This window comes from Coenobita brevimanus, chromosome 71 (genome assembly GCF_032717465.1).
Source record: "Coenobita brevimanus isolate Jiangsu-jjx chromosome 71, ASM3271746v2, whole genome shotgun sequence".
NCBI classification, from domain to species: Eukaryota; Metazoa; Arthropoda; class Malacostraca; order Decapoda; family Coenobitidae; genus Coenobita; species Coenobita brevimanus.
The window spans coordinates 58,634,872-58,646,651 of NC_137024.1; the positions used below are offsets into that span (position 1 = coordinate 58,634,872).

Below are 11,780 nucleotides of genomic sequence, written 5' to 3' on the forward strand. Positions count from 1 at the left end.
GAGTAGGAAATGAATAAAGGGAGTAGGAAATGAATAAAGGGGGTAGGAAATTAATAAAGAGGGGTAGGAAATGAATAAAGGGGGTAGGAAATGAATAAATAATGCTGGATAGACACTGATAACACCAAGCCGTCCCCAGAAAACACGAGAAATGGACCGAAGTGGAAGTGTAGCGCTATATATGGAGTAACCTGCCGCCCTGCTGTACGTGGCGTCCGTGGGATGTCCGTAGAAGCTAAAGGAATGAATGTTGAATGAAGGGCAAAGGGAGTGAATGTTGAATGAAGGGATGGCGGGGGATAATGCTGGGCTGGGCTGGGCTGGGCGGTTTAGTGTGGGTAGATTGGCAGTTATAACACACAAGGAGTTATTATCCTCGTTATTATTATTATTATTATTATTATTATTATTATTATTATTATCGTTTTCATCATAATCGGCATCCACCGCCTCGTCGTCGTCGTCCTCGTCCTCGTCCTCGTCGTCGTCGTCGTCGTCGTCCTCCTCCTCCTCCTCCTCCTCCTCATCATCATCATCATCATCATCATCATCATCATCTCGTCGTCGTCGTCGTCCACCTTCAATTCCTCTTCCTCCATTTCCTCCTCCTCCTCCTTCTCTTCTTCCTTATCATCATCATCATCATTATCGCCATTCATTATAAACCTGAGTGCATGCTTGTTGTCTGACGCCGCATCCTGTAGGAACAAAATATTGGTTGGGTTTGACAAAGGGAAGCGTAGGCGAAGGAATAGCGGATTTACTCTGATGAATCTGAATAGTAACCAAGGAGATTCATTCCTACTTAATAACCAGTCCCAAACCCCCCTTTACCTCGAATGATGGCGAAATGTCAGACTGAGGGACTGATTTGAGTAGTAACCAAGGAGACTCATTCCCTACCTAATAATCCCAAACTTTTTTTTTTAAATCTTGGGAGGATTGATTTGACTAATAACCAAGGAGACTCCTTCGATCCTTATAAACAATCCCTAAACCTTTTCAGTTCGGAAGGATTTATTTGACTAGTAACCAAGGAGACTGGGCTAATAACCAATCTCTCTCTCTCTCTCTCTCTCTCTCTCTCTCTCTCTCTCTCTCTCTCTCTCTCAGCTCGGACAATGACACTGTGGTCAGACTGAAGGATTGATTTGACTAGTAACCAAGGAGACTCATTCCTACTCCTTAACTAAGGATCATATTATTTCCTATCGCCTCTTGTTATTATTCAAGTTGTGTGATTGACCCAGTTCCCTCAGATGAAGACAGAGGCTCGTATTCTCCCTAACACCTCTTCCGTAGCGATTTATTTTTCGATATGACTGATAATCTTTTGCACGATATGTACATGTATATACTGTGAGGCGATATAAGAAGAATGTACATAACACAGAGGCGGAGAGTAAGATGTAATAAGTAAAATAAATCGCATAGGAAAAGGTGTTAGGGAGCTTCCTTAGGTGTGATTGACCCTTTCAGCCCGAGGATGTCAGGTGTATATTTTCCTTCCGGCCTCCAGACGATTTTTTATTAACCCTCTGCATCCCTCGGCCTCTTTATTTCCTTTATTCCTGCTCATTTCAGACGATTTTTTGTTAACCCTCTGAATCCCTCGGCCTCTTTATTACCTTTATTCCTGCTGTCAGACGATTTTTATTAACCCTCTGAATCCCTCGGCCTCTTTATTACCTTTATTCCTGCTGTCAGACGATTTTTATTAACCCTCTGAATCCCTCGGCCTCTTTATTTCCTTTATTCCTGCAAATTTCAGACGATTTTTGTTAACCCTCTTCATCCCTTGGCCTCTTTATTTCCTTTATTCCTGCCAATTTCAGACGATTTTTATTAACCCTCTTACTCCCTCGGCCTCTATTTCCATTATTGCTGCTAATTTCGGACGATTTTCTTCAGCCAGAGAAAGGCCTGTCGTACTGAAGGGGATAATGATGACCCGCATTCTCGCCGGTTAAGGAAGCTCCCTAACACCTTTTCCTAAGGTATTTATTTTATTTATTACGCCTTACTAACTCTTATTCTCGTCGATTAAAGAAGCTCCCCAATACCTTTACCTAAGCGATTTATTTCATTTATTACACCTTACTAGCTCGTATTCTCGTAGATTAACGAAGCTCCCAAACACCTTTTCCTAAGCGATTTATTTTATTTATTACACCTTACAAACTCGTATTCTCGTCGGTTAAGAAAGCTCCCTAACACTTTTTCCTAAGCGATTTGTTTTATTTATTACACTTTACTAGCTCGTATTCTCGTCGGTTAAGGAAGCTCCCCAACACCTTTTCCTAAGCGATTTATTTTGTTTATGACACCTCACTGTCCTCTTCTGTGTTACGTAAATCATTTTCACATCGCCGTACTCTGCGTAAATATCGCCTACATGGATATTAACCAGATATATCCAAAAATAAATCGCTAAGGAAGAAGTGTTAGGGAGCTTCGAGAATAGAAACCCATATCTAACCCCTCCAGTTGCAAGTCTGTCCAAAGCTGAATAAAATCGTCTGTAAATAGCAATCCAAAAATAAATCGCAAGGGAAGAGGTGTTAGGGAGCTTCGAGAATACAAGTCTATTCAACCCCTCCAGCCACGAGCGTGTCCTAAGCTGAATGAAATCGTCTGTACATAGCAACACTGAAGGAAATACCGCTTCACTACGATGGCGTTCTTGCTATACTCTTTTTACTCTAACTTGGCCTAAAATTTTATAAGCGTCAGAGTCATGGGTGTGTGTGTGTGTGTGTGTGTGTGTGTGTGTGTGTGTGTGTGTGTGTGTGTGGAAAGGTGTGTTGGGTGGTGGTTGGGGTGAGTGCGGGGCTTAGGCGTGTGGGACGTCTGGGGAGGAAGGAGAGGAAGGCCGAGAAGGAGTTGGTTGGGACATTTAAGAGAGAGAGAGAGAGAGAGAGAGAGAGAGTGAGTGAATTATTAAGTAAGTGTTGTACTCTGTGGGTGGTGATTGAGTCAATTTGTTCCAGTTTAAATGCCGCCTGAAAGGAAAAGGTCACTGACTTTCGTGGTGGTGGTGGTGGTGGTGATGGTGGTAGTATTGGTGGTGGTGGTGGTGGTGGTAGTGATGGGTGGCGATAGAAAAATAGGCGGGGGACAGGGCGACATGGAGACGATTTGTTTGTGGCCACTCCATACGGGATTAAGGCGTCTGGCAGTAAACAGATAGACAGATAGATAGTAATTCTTTCACCATAACCTGACTGAGAGGGCTTTGTGTACTTAGATTGCAAGTTCTCAGGGAAAGGACTGACTAGACACAAAGTTGAGTCCCTAGAATACCTGCATCATCATCTAAAAATAGGAATATAAAGGAAAGCGGAAACAGGAAAATATTCATTCTTATTTTCCCGTTAATGGTGCTTCTCTAGAACCTCACCTGGCACTATCTTGCGTGTGGCGGGGACGGCCCAGTCGGCTGGTGTGGGCGTGGTTGTGGCAGTGGGAGTAGGGAGTGAATAAACGATGCAGGGTAGAGGTGTTGTGTACGGAGCTGCCTGTATAATATGTATGAATAATGTAGGAACACACACACACACACACACACACACACACACACACACACACACACACACACACACACACACACACACACACACACACACACACACACACACACACACACACACACAATTGCAACGCCAGAAATGTTGATAATGAAATAATTAATGATTGATTGATAACTGGACGGACGAGGAGTGAGTAATTGAGAGAGAGAGAGAGAGAGAAAGAGAGAGAGAGTTATAAATCATTCTTAAGTACGTAGTGTATACAATTTTTTTTAAACGCAAAAATATGTATCATTGGTGTTATCAATGTAAAATTTTTAAGAATGATTATAACACGCTGCGTATAAATTGACATCTGAGAGAGAGAGAGAGAGAGAGAGAGAGAGAGAGAGAGAGTTAATTCTACACCTTCCCACTTACACTCCTCCCTCCTCCCTTACCTTCCTTCCCTCCCTCCCTCCCCTCTCCCCCCCCAGGTATACAGAATCAATCAATTAAAATCATTCCCCACTCTCCCCTCTTGGCTTCTCTCTCCCCCTCCTTCTCTCTCATCTCTCCTCTTCCTCTCTCTCCCTCCCTTTCTTTCTTCCCCCCTCCCCCTTCCTTCCTTTCCTTGCTTCTTCCCTCCCCTTCTCTCCCTTTCCTCCTCTTCCTTTCCCTCCCTTCCTTCCTACTCTCCCTTCTCCCCTCCTGTTCTCTCCTTTCCCTTAACTCCCTTCATCTCCCCTTCTCCTCCCCCTCCCTCCCCCCCTCCCCCACATACCTAATCCCTCACACCAATCACTGAGAAAGTTTGTGTGTGTGTGTGTGTGTGTGTGTGTGTGTGTGTGTGTGTGTAATTGGTGATATAAACTGTCAAAAATGGGACTCACTGTGATATATGTTGATTTATTTGATTCTGTTTCTCTCTCTCTCTCTCTCTAGCATCACCATCTCCTATCACCACCACCAAAACAAACACAAATAAACAGCTGTAACTTCCTAAGGACCTAAGAACAAACCAATCACTCCAAATTAAGTGTAGTATCAGTAATGGTAAGCTGGAAATTTAATAGGATAGGAGAATAAAGATAAAAAAGATAGAATAATATGCGTATTTTAATAGAAATGGAATTATTGTGAAAGGAGTAGTTTTGTGTGGAGAGAGAGAGAGAGAGAGAGGAAGATTGAGAAGGGGAGATAGGAGAGAAGAGGTGGGAGAAGGGAAGGAGGTAGGGAGACAGAGGAAAGGAGGCTGGGGGAGAGAACTGGAGAAGAAGGGAGGAAGAGAGGCAGGTAGAGGGAAGAAAGGGAGGGAGGGAGGAAGGTAGAAGGAAGGGAGGGAGAGAGAGAGGAAGGTAGAGGGAAGGGAGGGAGGGAGAGAGGAAGGTATAGGGAAGGTAGGGAGGAAGGTAGAGGGAAGGGAGGGAGGGAGAGAGGAAAGTAGAGGGAAGGAAGGGAGGGAGAGAGACAGGTAGAGGGAAGGGAGGGAGGGAGAGAGGCAGGTAGAGGGAAGGGAGGAAGGGAGAGGGAAGGGAGGAAACACTCAATATTCCCAGGATAAACAGAGAGTGCTATACTCTCCCTCGCCAGCTATTTTGCTTCTCCACACAACACTGACCTAATTCTTGACCTGACGTGACCTGGCAGGAGGCTGAGGTACCTCTTGGATAATGATAATAATAATGACTAATAATGATGATGATGATAATAATAATAATAATAATAACAGTAATACAATAATAATAATAATAATAATAATAATAATAATAATAATAATACGGTACTACTACTACTACTACTACTAGTAATGAAAAAATATCATCCTTTCATTATCCACACCAGTGTTGCCCCGTCAGCGTAGGGTCCCGGGGCTAGTCTACTTAGTTCAGATATTAAAGGCATGACCAGTTACTGATCCCTGAGCGGCAATAGCAGATTAGTAAAGTTAACCCACCCTTGGATTTAAACCCTGTGTGGGGGACATCCGATGGGGGGCCGTAACCCACTAGACCACCAGGCACCGGGACCACTAGCCATCATCATCATCATCATCATTATTATCGCGACCACCATACTACTGCTACTACTACTATTACTACTACTACTACTACACAAAGCACGAGAGAGAGAGAGAGAGAGAGAGTGTGTTTGAGCGGGTGATAGTGATGGTGGCGAACTGTGTTGAAATCTCTCTCTCTCTCTCTCTCTCTCTCTCTCTCTCCTGCTCGGTAGTGATGGTAGTTGTGGTAGTGATGTGGCAGTTGTGGTAGTCATGTGGCAGTGATGGTAGGTGTAGTAGTGATGGTAGTCGTGGTCCTGATGGTAGTCGTGGTAGTGATGATTTATGTTGTATTAGTGCCCAAGTAGTGACATGTGTGAGTGGATGAATGAATATCAGCGTATCACAAGAAATGGTGAATATATGTGCCCAAGTGGTGACATGTACTGTATAGCCTTAGCATATTACAGTAGAGTTGGTGGGAGTTATACAAGTGTCAGGATCAATACTTCGTTGGTGGGTCATTGGTGGATTTTGTGATTTCGGGAGCGGACCTCTTATACTGTACACAGTATATGAGTCTGACACACACACACACACACACACACACACACACACACACACACACACACACACACACTCACACACACACATCCTCCGTCTAACCCTTTCTCTGTATGTCCTGAGTCTGATGCACACACACACACACACACACACACACACACACACACACACACACACACACACACATCCTCTGTATAACCCCATCTCTGTATGTCCTGAGTCTGATGCACACACACACACACACACACACACACACACACACACACACACACACACACACACACACACACACACACACACATCCTCTATATAACCCCTTCTCTGTATGTCCTGAGTCTGCACACACACACACACACACACACACACACACACACACACACACACATCCTCTGTATAACCCCTTCTCTTTCTCTCCTTGGCAGTGGTTGGAGCGCAGTCCTGGTGGGGGCGTTCCAAGACTGCGCAGGACCTCACCGCTGCGCTGGCTGGGGGAGCATCATCCAGAGAGAGAGCGCAGGGGGTATCGTGAAGGAGCGCTGAGAGGATTGGAAAAGAAAGAAAGAAACAAAGGCTGAACGTTTGGTATCGTAAAAGGAAATCGCTGCAGTATCGCAAGAAGGGGATGGTAACAAGAATAGTGAAATATCAGTAGAACGCGCAAAGTTCCGTAAATGGGCTGAAAAATCCCAAGAAAGCGCTAAACTATCCCAAGAACGCTTCAGGATCCCAAGAAAACTGTGAAGTATTCCAGGATAGCGCTGCAGTATCCCAAGAAAGCGCCAAGATATGCCAAGAAAAGCGCTCAGTACGGCAAGAGTGGGGTGAACTTCCGTAGAGGCGCTGATAATCACGAAGAAGTGTCTCAGGAATGCGCTGAAGATCACAGGGAAGCACCGTAAGAATTTTTCAAGAAAGGAGTCGGTTGTCTTAAGAAACAGCGCCTCGGTGTAAGGGTTTCCAGGTGTTTTTTGTCCCTACTCAGTGACGACTCCGCCTTCCACGACTATCTACGGTTCCTTGGAGAGAGAGAGAGAGAGAGAGAGAGAGAGAGAGAGAGAGAGAGAGAGAGGCGACCTTCCAGTGAATAAAGTTAGGAAAGAAAAGATGCTATTTTGTTCTCGTAAAGGGAGGGAGGTGGCAACGCTCCATCTCCTGCTAGAGTGAGAGAATCAGCGATAAAGAAAATTAATAGAGAGACGGAGATAGGGAGAGGAGGACAAAGACAAAGACGGGAAGAGGAGGACAAAGAACGATAAAACTTGAAGACTGGAAAATGTAGGAAAGAAAATGAAAACCAAAGAGAAAGAAGTAAAATACGAACATTAACATTTATCAGATATAAATGAACTGACTGAATAATAACCACAAATAAACAGAATTATTACAGTGATAAATAGCCAGAAAAAAAATAAACTCAGAATGAAAAACCGTTAGTCAGGCATAACGACATTAACGGCCACAGTTTTTGAAAATTAAAACCGGGGAAAATAAAACCGCCAGTGACCGCTAATTTAGGAACACACAAAGTAAAGCCACCCCCAGAGTGAGCGTAAATATTTGATCATCGCATGAAATAAAACGGAATGTGGCCGAGATTATTTTAAAACCACACGAAATTCAAAGGAGTGGACTAAAATGAGCTTGTGGTAACTATGAAAACTGGTTGTAACTGAAAACTTTTGAAATTATTTGAATGTGAGTTGCTGATACTATATGAAGAATTATTACGGACGCATTATTTATCGCTCAATATGCACGAAATGGACAGATAAATGAGTATAAATGAAAACTTTTGGATTATTAGAACTCACGTAGACGATAATATACGAAAATTAATTACAAGTTCACAGATTATCACTCAGCATGAAATCTTTAGGAAATATTAGAGCCGAAGTGGACGATAATATATGAATGTTGAGTACAAATGCACAAATTATTCCTCATTATAAAGCACAGAAGTGAACGATAAAGAAGGCGTTTTAAAATGGAACTTATTTAAGTGAACCTTTTAATTTTGGAAACTGGATGAAAGCGAACCAAAAATTATGTTGATCTAATGAACGATACAGTAATGGAGGTTATAATTGAAGTAAGGGGAGTAATTTAAATGGGAGCGGACGTAATCATTTGAAAAAGTATACAGATTCGAAAGTTATCGCTCGAAAGTGAACATAAATACTAGTGTGTCCTTACCGAAATAATAATAATAATAATAATAATAATAAAACTGGTAATGATCGAAACTTTAGGAATGCTTTGAAGTTGAGCGAACATTAATATCTGAAAAATAAAAACTCAATTGATCTGTCAGAAGTGAACGAAACTAAGTGAATATCAGCTGAACGATGTAAAAAAAAAAATGACGTTGTTTGAGACTAGACAAACTGAAGCTTTAGTGGACTTTAACATGTGAAGAATTCTGGAAGTCCCACAATTTATCGCTCAATAAATTTATACGATAAAAGTGATAATCGGGTGAGCGAGTGAAACTAATGGGGAAATAAGACCGTGAACATTGATAATTGAAAAACTTAAATAGAAAATAATTCGTAAATCAGTAAAAATAAATTGCATGGAAAGAGAAGAGTTGGTGTGAAAAATATACAAATACCGAGACTATGATTTAAAACGGAAGTGAATGTAGACTTTTGAAGTATATTGATAAACCTGGATCATATGGTGACCCAGACGAATAGAAGTGACAGTGGTGAGTGAACGATCATAAAGGAACGGTTGTAATTTAGAACAGGACGAGATATTACGAGATTTGGCGACGCGTGCAAGACATTGTATATACGCCCGAAAAATAATAATAATAATAATAATAATCACATCCAGGAAAGCTTGGCGGCCAAAAAATCGCGCTCAAGGGAAGCTCTACACCCCAAAAATCACGCCCAAGGGAAGCTCCACGCCCAATAAATCACGCCCAGGACGAGCCTCACGGCCAATAAATTACGCCCAAGGGAAGCTGTACACCCCATAAATCACGCCCGAGGGAAGCTCCACGCTCAATAAATCACGCCCAAGGGAACCTCCACGCCCCAAAAATCATGCGCAAGGAAAGCTCCACGCCTGAAAACTTACTCCCAGGGGAAGCTTCACGCCCTAGGCATCTTTAAGTCGAAAATCCCCAACAAATTCCTTGAAAATCAGCCCTAAACAAAGACTCCGCTCTCCACGCCCACAGGATGCTCCCCCACGCCCACAAAATGCACGCCCATGGCCACGCCCACGCCCGCCCTCTGCTCCTCCTCCTCTTGCTCAGCTTCGTGTGTCCAGGTGAGTGTTAAGCGACGATCTAGTTTCATTCTGTCAATGGGGTGTTCGTAACACCTCTTACATAGCGATTTATTCTTTTGCTTTACCACTGGATAATTTTTGCAATGTGTAATAAGCAAAATAAATAACAAAGACGGATGTGTGACGAAGCCTCTTGAACCGCCTTTATTATTTTTAGTATATTTTTCTATTATTATTATTATTATTATTATTATTATTATTGTTGTTGTTGTTGTTGTTGCTGATGATGTTTTTGTTTAGCTTTGTATATTATGGATAGTTCTCGTCTCGTGACTACATTCTTAGTTTATTATTATTATTATTATTATTATTATTATTATTTCTGATGTGAATGTTTTGTTACTGATGGAAATTAACTATTCTTTTCACTTTAACATGGCCTAAAGTTGCCATCTCTCCATCTTGATTCCTGAGTTGTAATAATAGATTGACAAAGGAGGCATACTCTTTTCACTCTAACTTGGCCAAAAATTGCCATCTCTCCATGTTGGATTTTGATTTATAACAATAGATTAATACTGGAATATAATGCTATACTCCGTTCACCTTAACTTGGCCAAGATTTTCGTCCTTATGCAGGTTGTTTCACGTAGCTCAGTTGAGAATCAAGACAATACTGCGACTCTACATCCTTTCCATAGCACTTCTTCGTGACTAGCATCATAGTCTAGCGTTACTCTGTTGTAAAATTATCAGCATTCAAGATGGAGAGATGGCAGCTCTAGGCCAGCTTAGCGTAAAAGCAGTATAGTCACGAAGAAGTGCTACGGGAAGGATGTAAAGCCGAAGCATTCTTTCCGTCACTGGGCTGCGTGAAATAAGTTGCAAATGGACGAAAATCTGGGCCAAGTTTAGGTGAAAGGTGTATAGTGATAGGATTAGTAATTATTGTTGTTGTTATTGACTTGTTAATCTTGAAGAATACGGTTATTGAAGAACAGTGTGGTGCATAAGATTGTCTGATCTACGGTACAACTTTTGCTTCTGCCTGTCCTCTGCTGGGTAATATATTCCGAAGGTGAGAGAGAGAGAGAGAGAGAGAGAGAGAATCTGTTAATAAGAGTGGTGGTAGTTGTGATGGTTGTAAGAGTCTGGTAGTTTTGGTTGTGGTTGATGTGGTAGTGGTGGTAGTTGTGGTAGTGATGGCAGTCGTGGTACTGGTGCCAGGTGTGTAGTGGTGGCAGGTGTGGTGATGGTAGTTGGTGTGGTAGTGGTAGTTCCTGTAATGGTAGTTGTGATAGTGGTGGTAATTGTGGTGATGGTGGTGATGGTAGTTGTGGTAGTAGTGACAGTAGTGTTGGTTGGTTAATGCTATTCTGCTTGTGGTGGATGGTACTTAAGTGGTAATCTCTCTCTCTCTCTCTCTCTCTCTCTCTCTCTCTCTCTCTCACACACACACACACACACACACACAATCTCTCTCTCTCTCTCTCTCTCTCTCTCTCTCTCTCTCTCTCTCTCTCTCTCTCTCTCTCTCTCTCTCACACACACACACACACACACACACAATCTCTCTCTCTCTCTCTCTCTCTCTCTCTCTCTCTCTCTCTCACTAACGAGGCGACACATCAACGAGGCAACCCTGAATTAAGTCAACACGTGCCAATGTGACTTAATGCCGGCTCATGATTTGGATTTGTCGCACGGGTGGTCTGCGCGAGTTTTGACGTGTGGTAGTGTGGTAGGTGTGGTAGTGTGGTGGTAGGTGTGGGAATGATGGTTGTTGTGGTTTGGTGTGGTAGTGTGGTATTGGTGGTTGGTGTGGTAGTGTGGTAGTGGTGTGGTAGTGTGGTATTGGTGGTTGGTGTGGTAGTGTGGTAGTGGTGATTGGTGTGGTAGTGTGGTATTGGTGGTTGGTGTGGTAGTGTGGTATTGGTGGTTGGTATGGTAGTGTGGTATTGGTGGTTGGTGTGGTTGTGGTAGTGTGGTGGGTGTTGTGGTAGTGGTGGTTGGTGTGGTTGTGGTAGTGTGGTGGTTGTGGTGCGGTAGTGTGGTAATAGCGGTAGGTGTGGTGGTGGTGGTGGTGGTTGGTGTGGTAATGTGGTAGTAGTGGTTGGTATGGTAGTGCGATAGTGGTGGTTGGTGTGGTAGTGTGGGAGTGGTGGTTGGTGTGGTAGTGTGGTAGTGGTGGTTGGTGTGGTAGTGTGGGAGTGGTGGTTGGTGTGGTAGTGTGGTAGTGGTGGTAGGTGTGGTGGTGGTGGTGGTTGGTGTGGTAGTGTGGTAGTAGTGGTTGGTATGGTAGTGTGGTAGTGGTGGTTGGTATGGTAGTGTGGTAGTGGTGGTTGGTATGGTAGTGTGGTAGTGGTGGTTGGCGTGGTAGTGTGGGAGTGGTGGTTGGTGTGGTGGGTGTTGTGGTTGTAGTGTGGTGTGGTGTGGTAGTTATGGTACGGTAGCATATGAGG

General features: G+C 43.3%; 1 protein-coding gene across 1 annotated transcript in view; it reads left to right on the plus strand.

The window, feature by feature from the left end:
* The window catches only part of LOC145406804 (uncharacterized), a 101,537-nt gene that overhangs the window by 5,949 nt on the left and 83,808 nt on the right, over positions 1-11,780 (plus strand). Inside the window, exons 2-3 of the mRNA XM_080277901.1 lie at positions 6,798-6,970; positions 9,266-9,357. Coding sequence (XP_080134027.1) covers positions 6,798-6,970; positions 9,266-9,357 — 265 coding nt within the window. The remainder of the gene's footprint in view (positions 1-6,797; positions 6,971-9,265; positions 9,358-11,780) is intronic.